The 18,454-nt window shown below is 34.3% G+C and overlaps 1 protein-coding gene across 2 annotated transcripts in view; it reads right to left on the bottom strand.

The window, feature by feature from the left end:
- Positions 1 to 18,454, bottom strand: part of NUBPL (nucleotide binding protein like) — a 56,148-nt gene that overhangs the window by 12,855 nt on the left and 24,839 nt on the right. For both annotated transcript variants that reach the window (XM_015813073.1, XM_015813074.1), the window contains 2 exons: positions 12,664 to 12,757; positions 8,958 to 9,043 (listed from right to left, as the gene is read on the bottom strand). In XM_015813073.1, the coding sequence (XP_015668559.1) occupies positions 8,958 to 9,043; positions 12,664 to 12,757 (180 nt within the window). The remainder of the gene's footprint in view (positions 1 to 8,957; positions 9,044 to 12,663; positions 12,758 to 18,454) is intronic.

Here is an 18,454-nt window from a genome sequence, read left to right as displayed (position 1 = left end):
TCAACATTTCTGTTGCTAAGCAAGACTGTTGCTAAGTGAGTTTTGCCCCATTTTATGAATTTTCTTGCCACAATTGTTAAGTGAACCACTGCAATTGTTCAGTTAGAAACATGGTTGTTAAGTGAATCTGGCTTCCCAATTGACTTTGCTTGTCACTGTGACCACAGAGATTCAGCAACAGTCATAATTGTGAGAAACAGTCATAAAACACTTTTTCAGTGCCGTTATAACTTTGAACGGTCACTAAACGAATGGCTAGAAGTCAAAGACTACCTGTAAATACTGATTGATAAATAATAAAAATACGTGTTTAAATGTATAACTTGCAGAATACAAAGAGCAGTGGTGAAAATGTGGGATTCTCCTCACTATAGTAGGGAGAAGTTGTTGTTAGTTGTGAAGTCTGACCCATCGCGACCCCATGGACAAGGTTCCTCGAGGCCTTCCTGTCCTCTACCATCTTCTGTAGTCCATTTAAGCTCACGCCTACTACTTCAGTGACTCCATCCAGCCATCTCATTCTCTGTTGTCTCATTCTTCTCTTGCCCTCAATCTTTCTCAGCATTAGGCTCTTCTCTAGTGAGTCCTTCCTTCTCATTAAGTGGCCAAAGTATTTGAGTTTCAACTTCAGGATCTGGTTCTTAGGTTGACAAGTTGGGACAATAATTTACGTAACTCCCAATATGCTTTTCCCCCCTTATTTCTGCAGTAACTTTAGGAGGAGGAAATCCTTTCAGTGTTTAGTTAAAACTAACAATGGGTTTGAAAGCAGTTCGCCAATAACCAATACACTAATACTTAGTATAAGGCAAAAACAACATCAATGCAATCTCTCTCTATATCAACTGGACATCAAACTACAGACAACAGATATAATTAGTATGCAAAATCTGAGTCAACTTGCAGCAGTATACAGCCATCTGCATGACTTACGGGGGGGAGCAATAATTCACACATAAGTAGAGGTGTTTTAAACAGTTGGCATTGCACCTATACACCTAGCCAAAGAGACAAGTCACTTTCCTGTTTAAAATAGGTTTTCCCATTCAGGGCAGTGAAAACTGTCAAGCATATCCCTGGCAGTAAACAATGCTATGTAAGTCTGCACTGGCCATATATACAGCAAAGAAACTTTTACACACACACTTTCATCTGGTTTTCGGATCAGACTTGAGTACCCTAGACACTTTAAAGCAGGGTTGTTCAACCGTGGCAACTTTAAGACTTGAGGACCTCAACTCCCAGAATTCTGGGAGTTGAAGTCCACAAGTCTTAAAGTTGCCAAGGTTGGATACCCCTGCTCTGAGAGGGATTTCTTGATCCTGTCACATGCATATCAACCTCCCCAACACACACCCTTCTTGGTTTATTTATTCTTTAAGAATGTTACTTACATTAGTCATTATTTACCAAACTTCTGTAATTAGCTTTTCAAATATCATTCTCATAAATTGTTTTGGTTTACATAACCAGAAGAATAGTTATGGTGACAGATTTCTTTATATAACTTCCCTGGGCTCATCAACGTTCAATTTGCAGATCGGGTTTTGTGACCTACATGCTACCTTAGGTTGAACAGCATATTCATGGAAATACAAAGATTTCAGAAACAGACTTTAGTTCATCGGAATCTGACAAAATTTGGTGAATATTCAACTTTTACAAAGAATTCCATATTTACAGATCAATGCTTATTATCTCATTCACATACCGTATTTTCCGGCATATAAGACGACTTTCTAAACCCTGAAAATCTTCTCAAAAGTCGGGGGTTGTCTTATACGCCCAGTTGTCTTATACGCCAGAAAATACGGGTATTCTATTTTATTCCTTTACACATGTGGTTTGGCATATTACTCATCAAGTTTTGGCATATTACTCATCAAGTTTGCTCAAACTCTATATTTTAACTGGAAAAGTTGTGGGTTGTCTTATACGCCCAGTCGTCTTATACGCCGGAAAATACGGTATATTTTAGGAGAAAGCAGCAAAACATGTTAGCATAGCTCACTTTAAGTAGCAAAATAGTTGCTATCATATAATAAGTTGCATTTGTTCAAGAAACCTGTTATGTGAATGATTCATACCATTTTAAGGCATTTCTACACAACTACCATTTCCATCCCTCTAACTTTCTAAAGCAGGGGTGTCCATCTTTGGCAACTTTAAGACGTATGGATTTCAACTCCAAAATTCTCCAGCCAGCATGTGTTGGCTGAGGAATTCTGGAAGTTGAAGTCCACAAGTCTTAAAATTGCCCAGGTTGTACAACCCTGTTGTAAAGCATTTGAAGCCAAATAGTGGTTGTCTTCATATCCACCAGCTTGAAAGGCTGTGAATATTGGGCTGTCCAATAGGAAAAAAAACAAGGAAAAATATTCAGTTATACCCCTATTCTGAACCCATGTGTCCCAGATTAATCAATTCCTTTTATTCTCCATTTCTCATAACAGGAAATAACATTAACTGCTAATAACACTCCTTCCATGTTGCTTTGATATATGAGGGAAGGCCATTTGTAAATAGTCATCCACCTTGCCACCATTTCTTTTTCAGATTTTAAAGCTTATAAAAGTGAAATGATGGCATATTGGTGGAAGAGGAGATAATGACAAAATGTACTGTCCCACAAAGCTCCACAAAGTTGCATCACTGACACCACCACCACCCTACCAAAATTATTTTAGTTTCAAGAAAGCCTTAGCAGAGGCAAAAAAATTAAATGATTTACAGTAGTTGTATGGAAAGATCTGGAGCTGATTAGGAGATCTGGTACTCTCAGTGAAATTTAATTATTCATCAGATAAATGATTATTATTTATTGGCAATTGTGCACTAAGATTATCAGACGGCTGCACTTGATCCATTAAAACTATGCCCAAAGTCTTGTTATTTCACAGTTTCAGTTATTGTTTATGCTTTCAAAATCCTTTTAAAAATACATTAATTGTTTATAAGAAAAGCACAATTATCAATCAGAAGATAGGAATGAGGTAGACAAATTTGCTTAAAAGACATTATTAAGGGTATTTAAAAGAAAAAAGGATGGTGAAGAGCTCTAAAATGGACTCTTCAAACCAAAAGAGTGGTTAATAACGTGATAAATGTTGAACTACCATGCAGCTCTTACATGGGTAAAAGACCCTTGGATGAATGGTAAAAGATTAAGAATTTATAAAAATCTGTTAACCACAGAACCTACTACCACAGGGTTCCAGTAGTAGCTACCAATATAAGAAGGGATTAAACTATGTTTGTCAGTACCAGCTACTAAAGAGCACATTATAAAGAATACAGATGTCACTGTATTCAGGTCCTGCATTCCTAAAGGTACCTAATTGGCAAGTATAGTAGACAGGATACATCTGTCATGTCCAGCACAATGCTTACATTTTTGCATTAAAGCCAGGAGAGTGCAAATCTTTGTAACTGACTTGCAACATAACTTTTAGAGAGGTCCCATTAACTTTTAGTCTTAGCTATTTTATAATGAGGCTTCTGTTTTGTTCTCAGGGACATTCTGTCCCAGATACCAGATACTCTGAGTAATTCTGTGCAGAACTGGGAAAGATAAACAGCCTTTTAATGGGTTTTATTAAGCAGTTTCTTGATGCAGTAATGATGGTATCTTCCTTTTTTTTCTTCATTTTTTAACTTCAGAAATGCCAATAGCTCTGCCAACAGAACTTATCGCCTCTTCTGTTTCTTATTTCTGATGAAAGCTAATTGCAGAAAAAAAAGTCTATTTTGATCTGTGAACAAGCTGGGTTTCAACAACATTAGAGTAGGGTATCATTATCTTTCCAAAAACCTAAAGCCAGGAAAAAAGCTTCTGCTCCTACTGCTGTCTTCTCAACTGTCTATTTTAGACTGTGAGATCTATTTAAACTGGGAATCTTAGCATTTTGCTTATAGAATATTATAAAATAGAACATATGCTACTTGTGATATAAATACTGTATGTGTGTGTGTGTGTGTGTGTGTGTGTGTATATATAATATAATATATATATATACACCCGAATGACCAAAGACCTATATATATATATATATATATATATATATATATATATATATATATATATATATATATATATATATATATATATATTTGCTTGATTTTATTCATATTTAGCCTGCTTATACATTAATCCTTCTAAACTTTAGAACATGATTCCCCAAGCTCCTTGGGCTAATGAGCACATCAGGCATGACGATTAAAGGCATCACAGGTCAGTTTCTATAGCTGTTGTTTTAAGCCTGTTATGCCCACAGGAATCACTATTGTGAGAAAGGTGGTCATATTTTTATNTGCTTGATTTTATTCATATTTAGCCTGCTTATACATTAATCCTTCTAAACTTTAGAACATGATTCCCCAAGCTCCTTGGGCTAATGAGCACATCAGGCATGACGATTAAAGGCATCACAGGTCAGTTTCTATAGCTGTTGTTTTAAGCCTGTTATGCCCACAGGAATCACTATTGTGAGAAAGGTGGTCATATTTTTATATTTATATTGAAAGCATGTTATGAATGGGCATATTTATAACAAAATGGTTGCTTTGGCAGGTGTTGTCAATTACAAACATTCATTTACCATAAGGCAAGTACAGTTCGGGGCTCCAATCTTCCACTGTTTTGTTTTCTAAAACTGTTTTGAGGATGTCTGAGGGCACAGAGGCATTTCTGAAATTCTAACTTTTGCTTGATTTTGTTTTATTTTGCATCATGAAAACTTTCTTCCCCTGCCCCTTTCTTTTGGGGGAGGGGGAAATGAAAGAAAGTTGAGTACCAAGAATATGTCAGGGGACACACGATGGCCCCAAGCACCATGCTGGAGAATCAAAGTCATACTGTATGTTGCATTAGCTATATTGCCATTGTTTAGATTATATGTATTCCGTTTGTTTGTATTTGCCTGCCATTGTTAAAAGCTTCTTGGTGGGTTACCATCATAAGAATAAAACATCCATGATATAATTACAGTTATACAACAATAAAAAATAAACCATAAAATACAAAATCAAAAAGCAATAACATTACATGAGTTCTTGAGGCTAAGGCAGTTTATACATTTCATTAGAAAAATTGTTATTTTCATTTCTCTCTGAAGAATATTTTAGTGCACACTTTATTTATGTTAGATTATTATGTTAGATTATTTTACCCCACTTTTCTGGATATAATTATTGCCATTTTTCCTGATGGCCTAGTATTTCATACAATAATATCAAAAAAAAAATTAACAGAACTGGGAATAAAAATGTACCCACCTTTTCTCCTGTGTATGAGGAAAAACTCATCATATTCTGGGTCACATTCCAATCTAGCATACTATCTTGTGCTGCCAATTCAAATTTTCCAGCAATTCTAATATAGATTTATTTCTGGTATGACATCTGGAGCAATATATTTCCAGGGGTGAACTCATCATTAAAAATATATAATACTGAAGGACCCTTTCTACTTTTTACTTTTATAATTGGTATTTTTCAGCAGGCAAACCACGTTTTTATGCACTAAGGGCAAAAACTGAACGCTCTAGGCCTGTAAGTAGCCTTTAGTTTGCACCTTACTATTTTAATTTGCACCTTACTACTGGAGTAATAACTTGAGTCCTTAAGGACGTTCTTTTAACTTCTAACTTTAAAATGGCATTTAAATTTCAAGTTTAAATCCTCATTTGCTTAGTATTCTCAATATTAACTCAATATTAACTCCAAAGAAACATAGATTTCTTGACATATTGATGCATATATGAATTTCAGTCTAATTTTTACTTCTGTGCATTTAGGATTCTAAAGACTACATTTCAATAAATAGCACATTCACAATTAATTTGTCAAACTATTTTATTTATTTGCTATGCTATAATATTCAGCAACATTTATTCCCTAGACTTGGAACAAGCCAGAATAATTGTTTGCTTGTTTTTTAAGTGGCCAACATCTCTGTGCAAGGTTAGTATTATCGAAATAGTTGTGCACTGGAAAAATGAACTTCTCTATAGTTTCAAAATCTCTATGGTATAAAACTTATGGACAAAAGAGACATGTACTTTCTTTGTGATTGGTTTCAGACAAAAATCTCTAACTCTTCCTTGAGATGTCATAGAATGGAAAATTCTTAAAGTGAACATAAAGATTAAACCAGAAACTTTCCTTCTGGGTCTAATGGAAAGAGAACTAGAAAAAAATTTGGAACTCTGGTTTTATATATGGTGATGGCAGCAAGATTGCTCTTTGCACAAAAGTGGAAGGATGCCTCGATTCCTACCATGGGACAAATGATTACAAAAGCTGATGTAATTAGCAGAGATGGCCAAATTGACTGTGCTGATAAAAGAAAAGAACACAAATACTTTTGTTTCTACTTGGAAATTGCTTCTGGACTTTGTGCCCGACGTGGGAAAAAAATGATATTATGATTTTGGGTTTTACCGATTAGATTTGCCGATACAGAAATGGCTAGAGCATACTACTACAGAAATGTAAAAAGTTGAGATTTGATTTTAATGTCTGATTTTACTGCAACAGAAAGAGTCAGAAGTCAATGTCTTTTGTTTCTTCCCTTCCCTTTCTTCACACCTTTTTTGTTTTTCTTTTCTCTACTGTTGTCCCGTACTATTGGCTTCTGTATTTTCACATGTTATGTTATAAATGAATAAAACTAATTTAAAAAAAATGAGATGTCATAGAATGAACATGGACCTTTGGCATGAAAAGCACCCAGACCGGCCAATGGCTATCCCTTAAGGTAGAACTCCAGTCAAGTAGTTTACTATGCCTGAAAGTCTGGATTGACATGGAGTATGGGGGATCTTCTTGACAAAAACTGACTGCAAAAAGCACATTGCCCAGCAAAATTTCGATGGGCATTTGATGTAGCAAAAACGTTTAATCAGTAGATGACTATTTGCAAAGGCGTGAACATCTGATGTGATGAGACAAATTGATATGACAACAGCAGGAACATTAAAGGAAGATAAAACATTAATAGAATTGCAATTGCCTCCATTCTAAATATGGCTGTAAGTTACATGACATTTTGATGAACTGTTAAAAATTCACCAATTAATATTCAAACATCTTGCTACCAAACTACAGTGGTTTTCTGACATGTACGCAGTATTCAGCATATGGAGTGATTTGCATTTTCAGTATACTGATTTTACAGAAAATTGTCAAAAAGTTGGGGTAGGATATCTGAGTTCCGTGAAGATCACTGGCTCCCAGACTACGGGCCATGGTATCTTGTGGGGCTATGTAGTTAGTGCAGGAAACGCACAATCGTTGCTCAGAATAAGATGTTAAGGAAATAAATATATGACTGAATTAGAAGAGAGATTTAAAGCAACATAACCAGACTATACTTCTTTAAATTGTGCATGTGTACACTGACACACAACTGATGACCAGTAGCACAGATTTAGTGCCAATGCAAAGAAGGCCACCAGCCACCAGGAAAAATATATGAGGTGGCCACTCAGTCATTAGCCCACCTAATGCCAAGTGTGATTAATAAGCCACTGTGCCCTACTCAGCCTGGCTCTGCTATTTGAGCAGCTGCTGCTGGCTCATTACCAGCCTGGCTGATGGGCTACAAAGTTGTCAGTGTTTTTGCCTTCTTCTCTATGTAGCAGGGTAATCATTATAAGGAACTAAGAATTCAGTCCTGGAGTCCTGAGACAAACAATTCCTTTGTTTCCTCTTCCTTCGCCTGAATTGGCTTCAATTTTAATAATTATTTATTCCCAGATCTGACTTCCAAAGAATAAGCAGCTTAATAGAATTTTCATGTGACAATCCAAAAAACCAATATTCACAGAAAAACTCTTGGCTGATTTCTGGCTACATTTTTGTTTGTACTGTCTGTCTGCTAAAGCTGTAGACTACCTGAGGCCTTTCCCCTAAAACTCATGTATGTAAAAGCAGTTTTCTATGTTTGTGGCACTGGAATTCTGATACAGAAAACAAGCTGAGTATGGAACCATCTATCTCATGACTTGCTAGGCTGTTTTATTATGGCCAGATGTTCTTGGGAGGTATGAGCAAAGAACGTGGGAAGTGTAGACCTAGAGTACATAATCCAAGGCATCAATCAAGTCATGAAGATTATTTTTAAGTGCCCAGCTAAAACAAGCAGGGACCTATATTAGGCAACAATGATATAGGAAGAAGCCAGAGGTGTCTGATCATTTTAGTTACAATAGCAAAGGCATTATGTCATGCTGTGGCAGGAGAAAGCAATGATGAAATATTCCTTTACTGAAGAAACCACATGGATAGCAGTATAAAGTGATTGATAGTGTGGATGATGGGGCCCTGAGATAGGATAGTACTCAACATTTTACTAAAGATGAGCTCAGGATTTTTGGGAACAGTTTTGATATTTATGATGTGGTTATATTGAAGCCTTTGGCAAGTCTAATTACTTGTTCTACCATACCTGAAAAGAAAATCCAAAGCTGCAAAGAAAGAATTATAGTGGAGATTTGGAATTAGAAATGTGGGAAAATCCAAACAGTGAAAGACTACATGAATTGACTACTGCACATACTAACATCTTAAGCATCACTGGATTGAAATGGACTTGATTGAATTTGACTGGACACTTTCAGTGAAAAGATCATATTATTTACTACTCAAGACACAAAAACAAGTGACATTACTTTCATAGTAAGGAAGGATACAACAAGGATAGTACTTGGATACAATGCAATCAACAGCTATATAATACCAATTACGCTTAATTGGCAATCAAATAATATGAATTTGATCGAAATCAATGCTTTTATATATTACAGTTGTCTAGGATATTATTCTAGGAATATTTTCTAGGAAATTATTCTAGGAATAATTTAAAAATTATTTCAAAAATGTATCTTGTTCTAGATTGCCCATTTCTAGTTTAAAAAATATCCATAATCTAGCAGAGTCAAATAATATGTACTTACTGGGACATTCACTTTTCTGAACATCTCAGCTCCTTTATGTGCATCCAATAAAGCTATATCCTGTGGAGTGGACACAATTACAGCCCCTAGAAAGAAAGAAACCCCAGGAAAAATCAATATTGTTTTGTTTCATTCGGGTACTTTAATTCCTAGAAGAACCTTTAATAGGCTCAGAAAATAGATTTCTAATTAAAGATTAATGGTGGTTATACTTTACAAAAAAGTGTTTCGTTTCACATGTATCAGAGTAGCCAATTATTTCCCTGGTTCCCACAACTCTTAATGCCATTTGCTGCAAAAATTCACTCAGCTCCAAAAACAGACTTTGTGGAAGGGGACATTGCTTATTTTTTTTATTTACCCAATAAAAAAGAAGAAAGATTTTTAAAAAACCAGAAATTTTAACAGATTTTTAGTTATTATCATTTTCAATAAGAAACAATATTTTAGAAATGGCTATAATGTATTTATGTTGTTGAAACACAAAGGAAGTACTATTCTATTTAAATATATTACCTCATTTTGAAAGTGATCACGATACAAACTATCTCAATCATATGGGAGTTGACTTTTGGACATGGAAAATGAATATAAAATCAAAAGATTGTTCAGCAGTGGAAACAGAAACATATGGCTCCAATATTTGGTGGTTTGCAAAAGTGATTCACATAGATTCATATAGATGAATTTTAATATTTCTATATGTGTGTGTTTGCAAATATACTTCTTGTGTATTTTTGTTTCTTGTTTTTTGTATTTAGTGAGTTAAAAATATTTTTTTACAAAATGTAGGAACTTTCATTATTTTACAGCAAACATTTTATCCTGCCCAAACTTTATTTCCTCCAGTGATTCTCAACATTTTAGGGCGGGGGAGAATCAAATATAGAACAATCTCACTGAGGAACAAGAATCAACCTCTTCTTCCCAAAACATTGGAGGATATATGAATATGAAAGCATTTTGCTCTTTAAAATGAGCAGCTATGACTTGAGATATTGTTCTACATAAATATGTAACCCCAAACATTTTTTTAGTTTTATAATATTGATTTAATGAACAAGATGTAGCTTCAGCTATACTTGTTTTAATATGAAATAAAATTTCATATTAAAGTCTTTATAAGTTGCAGTATACAATACTACTAAAGAAATTTTCTTCACAATCTTAATAAACAAAAATTCATTCCTCTTTTTCTAATATTTTCTAATAAAATATTTTTAGAAGGAATAGTAAAAGTGCTACTACAATTGTATCCTCTTTGCAAGTTTCCCACAGACATATCTATAATTTAGATATAAATTCACTTGACAATTCCCCCGATGCCAAGTACAGGTAATTCTTGAGTTATGACAGTTCACTTAGCGACCGTTCAGAATTATGACCTAACCCCACCCAAGTACTTACGACACAGTCCCGAAGTTACGAATGTTGTAACATCATGGTAGTCATTCACCCTTATGAATGACCGCAGAGGCACTGCAACATTCTCCCTGCCTATTTCCCCCCCTCCCCCAGGTCTCCAAAGGCATTGGCCTATGGATACTCACCTTGCAAAGATCTAGCAAGCCTTTGGTTTCTTGGCCTGGTTCAGTGCTTCAGGCCTTCAGTGCGTTTCCTCAAGGCCTTTGCTGATAAGAATGGAGCGCCCCTCCCAGCCTCCATTCTCGGTGGCAAAGGCCTTGAGGAAAGACCTTTGCCACCCTAAACAGAGGCCCAGAGGAACACGTGCACCTTTCCCGGTCTCCGTTCTTGGCAGCAAAGACTTTTTGCAAAGACGATCGGAGCCTATAGGGATGCAATCTCTCATCCCTGCAAGCCTCGGCAAGCCTTTGCTCAAGGCAAAACTGCAGCAAAGAGGTTGGAGAGGAGACAGCTCTCTTGATCATTGAGATCTACGTAAGGTAAGTGATCCAGTTGGGCAGGAGGGGGGGAGGGGGAAGCATGAGATATCTCAGTGGATCGGGGGAGGCCTTGGGTGGTCGGCTGCACTACGCCCTCCATGGCCTTCCCCATCCTGAGTTACCTTCGTGCACTTAATGATCTGCGCATTCAGTTAGTAAATGTGTGGATGAAAGCAGGAAGTGATCACGTTCAAGTTACGTGATTCACTCCTACGACTCCTCAGCTTATAAATTTCATTGGCAGGCTCCATCACATTCGTAACTTGAGGATTACCTGTAGTGCATTTACAAAATCTATGTATTAGGAATACATTTGGGATGCTACTATATGAATGGAACAAGGAGTGGTAGTTGGAAGGACATGACTGGAAGGACATTTGCTGTATGATAAAGTCAAGGTGAATGTAGATTTTAAAAATCATTATGTTACATGTGCCCTATTGAGAATTTGAATAGATATAAGGCAAAATTGTCTTCTACAATCCCTTTATGGTTGTCACAAGAAACCTGTTTTAGAAGGGAAATGATATCTAAACAAAAATATTTAACCTATGCTGACTTGTTAAATTTTTCTCAAGAAGAATTTAACTTAAAAACCAGAGAAAATGTGGAATTAGAAGGTTTTACATGCCACTGGTTTCCCTATGCTCATTAATGGAAAGAATTAAGCTGGATAAAGAGTTCTGAATCTGAAAAGGATAACACTGACTTTGATGTGGAGGTCTGTATAAATGATGATCATATTATTGCTAAGATATATAAACTCTATTGAAAGTTAACAGGACAAACATGTTAAAATTATATGATAAAAAGAGCAATAAACTTTGGATATAATATACAGTTGAACCAATGGGAGAATATGTAGAAGGATTGAAAAAACGGTATATCATTGATATATGGCAACATATAAACTATCAAAAATGTATAAGGCAATTTCAATGATTTGTTGGAAATATAATCAAACTGAGGGAACATATGTTCATCTTTGGTTAACATGCAAGAAGCTAAAAAATACTGGGATCAAGTATAGTATGTATTTTGGTGCAGAAGGTTTTAAAGGTGGAATGTACAATTGAAATCCAAGGGTTTTCTTTGGGGCTTAATGAACAAATAAATGGAAACATTTTTTTTATATATGATAGCAAGAGCGAGACTTATGTATGCTAAAAGGCGGAAGGAATTACAAATAACTACAATGGAAGAATGGATAGGGAAGTTGGTGGAAGTTGGCAGAGATGGAGAAATTAGCAACCTTGACGAAAGAAAAGATTTGGCAAATTTTATTTCTACTTGGAAACCATTATTGAATTTTTGTGAGAAACTGAAAGAAATAAAAAGCTGGTTTGGGGATTTGATTAGTATTATATGATATAATTGAAATAATGTAGACAAATGTAGAATAAGAGTGTGATGTATTCTTATATCTATGCTTATACCAAAGAAAGTCAGAAATCATTCTTTTCCTATTTTCTTTACTTTTTTCTTTTTTTCTTTTCTACACTTTTATTTCTTTCCAAGCCGTTTTCTTTTTCTAATTTTCTATTTCTATTTGTTTACCTTTAACTTTGTTTCTTTTTTAAAAAAACTAATAAAATTATTTAAAAAAAGAGCAAGAAGGTATAGATTCATCTGCCCCAAAGACATTATTTGATTGCAATGGTTTTTATTCATAGATTATGGTGAGCAAATGCTGAAAGGGGAGCAACCTCACAGATTCCAAACAAAACCTTTATCTCTGGCCATATAGTTCAAATGCACCCAGTTGCACTGCTTAAACTACTTTGCAAAACTACCAAAGATACCTGCAACTGGAATATTCTGTGAGATTGACAGATGAATATCTCCTGTCCCTGGTGGCATGTCAATTACCAGGTAATCCAGTTGGTGCCAGTCAACCTAGAAAAGGTATAAATAAATTAGGGGGAAAAATTCACCTTAAACATCAAGGTCAAACTCCCTGTAGTTTTTAACATCTTTGGAGATAACTTACAGATAAATTCTATTGCTTGGAATCAACATCACAAATTATTATTATTATTATTAAAAAGATCCAAACAGAAATGAGTAATAGTGCTGGAGAAAGAAAGAGAAAGGGACTTGCAGTTAGATGTCAATTAAACTGATCAGTGATAAAATTGAATCGATCACCAGAGTGCAACAAACCCACATAGGGAGCATAAGGAAACCTTCCTTGTAATCTTACTGCTTCTGTTAAAGTAGCTGATTCACTCTGTGCCTTACAATTCCAGTGGGTCATTTCGATTTATACTTTTTCTTTAGTGTTCTTCATTTGCATCATGAAAGTAGGACAGCTTAAGAATTTTTCTGTGAAATAATCAGTTAACATGTTTCTATTTTATTCAACTTCATAGCTGTCATCTCAGACAAGAGGGTCTGGGCAATGTTATGGATGATAATTCACAACTTCTTGATATTAATCAATATTCAAGTCAGATTTTCAAATTATATGTTCAAAAATAGAAAGACTTAATAGCACTAAGTTTCACCAAAGTTAAAATAAGCTTCAGATGCTGGCTTGGACGATGCAGGTAACAAACTACAGACTGATGTATCTTTGCCTGATATTGCTAACAGAAAAGATTAGATCAGTTTGTGTATTGCTTGGTCCCTGGTGAGACATTCTCAAAAAAATCTGAATTACTATGATGCATAAATGCATTGTCTCTAGTAAATTACAATGTCTTATTTAGGATACATGTAATAATCTAATGAAATGTCAATTTAGAAAACAAGTCATGAACTATCATAATCCTTAATATCTTAAATCACAGGAAACAACTATCGTATGATTCTAGAGCACCATAAAACTTGAATATCAGGACTACCAAGAAACTTAGTGACTCACCAACTGTTTGTACCATCACAAGACTATTGTTAAATAAACTGTTGCGGTGGCATTTCAAACCACCTAAGTATGGAATTGTGTATTTGGGGTTCTTAAATTTCAGGAAAGAGTTGCTGATATTGCTCAGACCAAAAGTAGCAATATTAGCAGTTGAGCGTGTGCTACCTTGCATCACAAATTTATTTAAAATAAATAATTAAATAAAATAATTAAAGGAAGAAAGGACGAATACAGATCGGTATAGCAGAACTACAAATAATTTTAGAAAGAAACTCAAAGAGAAATCTTCCTAATTCACAGGAATATAAAAAAGGGAAGGTGGTACAGCACAATCAGACTTGCAAAGTTTTGTTACCGGTATTATAACCAATCTCAATAAAAATAGTTTTAGTCTTCCTGTGGAGTTGATTTCTTGGTCCAGCCCACCTATTGGGGGCTGATGTGAAATGCCTGAACTGAACTCTGCAACTTTTGAGGAACAGGATGACTTGTGAAGTATCCCCATTGCTTTCCCTCTCATATTAAAATGAAATGTTACCTTCAAGTTGAAGAAAACTTAAATGAATAAAAACTTTAGATTAGATAATTTCATGAAAAAGGATTCAGTATATGTAAGACATATTCATAAATAACATTCTACAAAACATGAAATGAATAGACCTTATCCTCCTAACCTTTTCAGTAGTATGCCCATATACATACGTTCATGTTGTTAAAATATTGACTGCCACAAGAATAAATTCTCTCAAGTTAAGAAAACACTAAAAACCGCCACAGGAATTACTCTTTGCAAATGAACAAATGAGTGTGGTTACAAATTTACACCTGTAGTATCCACCATCTGCCAGTCAACATGCATACGTGGAAAACACTAAAATATTTGCTTCTTTAACATATAGTGTTGTGAAACATTTCAGATACTGGGAATGTGATTACATTTTACTTAAGTATAGCATTCGCCTTTTCTTCTCTAGGAATAATTTTTCTGACATTTATTGTTGGAAAAACATCATTAGTTGCCAGGTGGCTCTATATATTTTTCCTCTATTCAAGCACATCACTAAAGTTTTTCTGTAAATTGTTCTAATCAATCAGTAAATATATGTGGCAAATGTAATTATTCATATAATATCAATTCCAGGCCCAAACTCTGAATGATGATATTTCAGAGAAGCAATATTAGGCAATTTTGATGACATCAGTGTTTAGAATCACTGTATAAGAATATAGCCTGCACTGTATCGTTTAAAGAATAAAGAAACCCCTGCATACTGTTTTAATAATAATGTATTTTAAAATAGGATTTTTTTTCTTCAATTAATTAACATATTCCTGGAGCATTCCAATTAAATATGGATGCCAAATCACTCTGAACACTATGTTAGGCCAGAAATAGTTCTAGAAATTGATACAAGTCTGTGATTTGTCTGCTAATTTCCTCTTCAGTTCAGTCATGGAAGGATTAAAAGCATAAGCTTCTTCTTCATAATAAATAAGTTTAATGAATTGATCGTTTGATACATTTATTCTTTTCACCATCAGTGTATATCCTAATAAACTGTGGTACTTTTCATTTATACTCTCTGTAATCATTACTAATAAAAATATTAGGTTTCAATTCATTTTCAAAATTCTCTAAATGTTTTGATGTTTCTTTCCAATACTTCTCATCACATCACATATGATAGAATGTTTCTTCTTTATTGTAGTACTTTTAGTATTTATTTGATAAATAATAATAAGAAAATAAATAATTTATCAGTCTTGGCAATTGTCAATAGTTATTATCATCCATGAAACATTTTATACTAGCTTTCCCTTAAAGTATAACTTGGAGTAAATTTTATTAATTTTTTCTTACAACTCTTTCATTGATCCACTCTGATTACTTTGAAATTCTGCATCCATTTTATTGTGCAATGTTTGATTTGTTCTGTCTCTGTACTGTATTTTAGTAATAGCTTATAAATATAAGATTCTTAGTGCTGAACAATTATTGTTATCTAATTTGAAATATCGTAAAAGAAAATTAAACATTGTACAAATTGCAACAGAAATATATCAGTGCACAGCAATTATGTGCATTATATCTGTTACAAACACTTTGCAAAATCAAAAGTGTAGCTCAAACTTTAACACTTACTTAAAACTGAGATCCAATTAAAATGTTTTGTCTATGACAAAGATTTACATAGTCCTGCTATGCCAACATCTTGGGAACAAAAGAGCAGCATCTAATTCATTGCTACACATTTGTCTGCTGTTTCAAATGTATTGGGAAGAGTACAATTAAATTATACCTCTGTTGTCTTGAGAAAAACTATATTATCTAATTTGGTTGCCATACTTGATAATGTGATACTCGATTATAAGAAAGGATTATATTTCAAAATTGTTAGTTAAAAACCCATTGCACATTGAAGTCTTATTTTATGTGGGAAACTATACACTGCTTTTACTGTTGGTTGCAATAAAATGCATTAAATATATATTATATCTGACTGACTTAATTTTTTTTTACATCTTTGTTTTTCAAATGCATGTCTCAATCTCTTGAACCCCTTTAAACTCAATGTATTACATCGTGAACCAAGATTAAGGAAGCAATTGAAGATGTTTAGGAAAAGAAGAGTAGGAGCTATTCTTCCAGATCAACTAGACCGACAGGAGGTTAACATCTACAAAAATGTTTAATATAAAACTACTAATGAAAATAGCTCTAATCCTAATCTAATTGGTGACAAAAAGTGGGGAGAGATTTAGGATCATTACACTGAAACAAAATGATTTATTGAAACTAATGCATAGGATGCCTGAATACTCATTACACAACACTGTACTCTGATCAGAAAATTAATAGACAAACCATTGGTAACAAGCTACTGCTACAAACAGTAATATGTATAACTCTTTAAATGCAGTGTAGTAAATGATAGCAATTGTCTGATAATAAAACCAATTGCTATAACAGATTTTATTTTCTTTCCTGGATCTTCAGGCAAGCTGAAAAAGGTACCCAGATTATCCTGAGATAGTATTAAAAAGTCCTAGTTTATACACAAAACAGGAAAAAAGCCTGATTAGAGGGAAAGTCCTCATTAAAGCTTTCTGCAATCACTATGGGAAAATCATTAATGGCTGTTATGTCAAGGGACTATATTTCTTTTTGTTCCTAGATGTGTAGAGTAAAACTATTTCTTTAGTTGCTAGGTAACAACAGACTCAGTATATATCATTATCAAAATGCATGAGAAGAAATTGCCATCTGCTTCCCAATTGGGAATTCCATTGACTAAAGTAATATTGCAGTTTCTGAAACATCATCCCACATCTCTTCCCATAATCAATTAATCTTTGGTCTCCTTAGAAAATAAGCACTAACATTAGCACCCAAATCTACGTTTTGATTCTAACTTCAGAATAATGCCATATGTAATCAAGTCCACTCCAACCCTGGCAAATTATTAAAAAATATAATTGGAATCAAATGTTCTATTTTCACTGCTTGAATTTCTTCCATTAGTGAAAGCTTTTTCCAATTTGGTGCCCTCCAGAATTACTCAACCAGCATAACTATTGCAAGGGTTAGGATTACTGGGGAATTGACATCTATATAGGTAGGCAGTGATTAGTGAGAGTTTGCATAGTGCAATATTTGATTTAGTGTGATTTATAAATTGAGACCAGGTTGTGTTTAATGTGAACCAAGATTCAATTACTGCAAAGCTACCATACATGTATTGAGGCTAGCACATGTATTCAGGCTAACACATGTGCACTTGAGGCTACCACCTGCACAGTTGCTCTTGTGGTTTTAGACACTAATTGTCATTTGTGCAAAATAGAGAAGAAGATTCTATTCGAGGAAAGCTCAAAAAAGTTTATTTTGAAGAACTACAGCAGAATGCAGGAGATAGCAAGTATGCTTTGTTTATGGGTTTATCTTCTTTTGCTGTTATACAGCACTTCATTAATAGATGTAAAAAAATTATGTTTAAAAATTTTAATTGCCTAATTTTGTCAAGTTGGAACCCTATTTTTCCATTGAAATATCACTTTGAATAATGTGAATTTGAATAATGCAACCATTTTGTAGGATTCATTAACCACAGTAATTGGGACCTACCTATACATCCAGAGGGCACTCTGGCTATAGAATGGCATGTTAATGGAACCAAGAAAATGGAAGTTCTCCATTTTCCTGCAGCTCCTTTCATAACCCCTTAATTTTCTTTGGAGGTTCTGCAACAGAATGGGAGGGCTCTGGAGAGGAGTCAAAGGTGAGAAACAGAAAAACTCACCAATGCTTATGCAATATTGGATTCTGTTCTGTGTGCCATTACAAGGAAATGTTTTTTTCCACTACGGCCACAAGTAATTGCCACAAAAGATTACTTTTAGCAATATACTGGAATATCTTATGTTTAAGATTTTTGAATAAATTAAAGCTGACAGCATTTCAACAGATGAAGATAGTAGCCATTAATGTCTTCCACTTTCTTCCATAATGGCTAGTAATGTTAAATATTATATGCTTTGTTATCAGATATTGAGTTTTATTACTGTACTTCACTTATAGAATGAAAAAGCCTAAATTCTATGATGTCACATAAAGTTTCTTTATTAAGGATGGACACATTCAAAATAAGGTATCTGAAAGGTCAAACTTTTCATCTGCAGTTCAGAAAAATATCAGACATCTATTACAAGGCAGGAAGAAAAATTAT

This window comes from Protobothrops mucrosquamatus, unplaced genomic scaffold, assembly GCF_001527695.2.
Source record: "Protobothrops mucrosquamatus isolate PMUCROS unplaced genomic scaffold, P.Mucros_1.0 scaffold133, whole genome shotgun sequence".
Lineage (NCBI taxonomy): Eukaryota > Metazoa > Chordata > Lepidosauria > Squamata > Viperidae > Protobothrops > Protobothrops mucrosquamatus.
The sequence above is the reverse complement of the archived record's forward strand: the minus strand, read 5'-3'. Positions and strand labels throughout refer to the sequence as shown.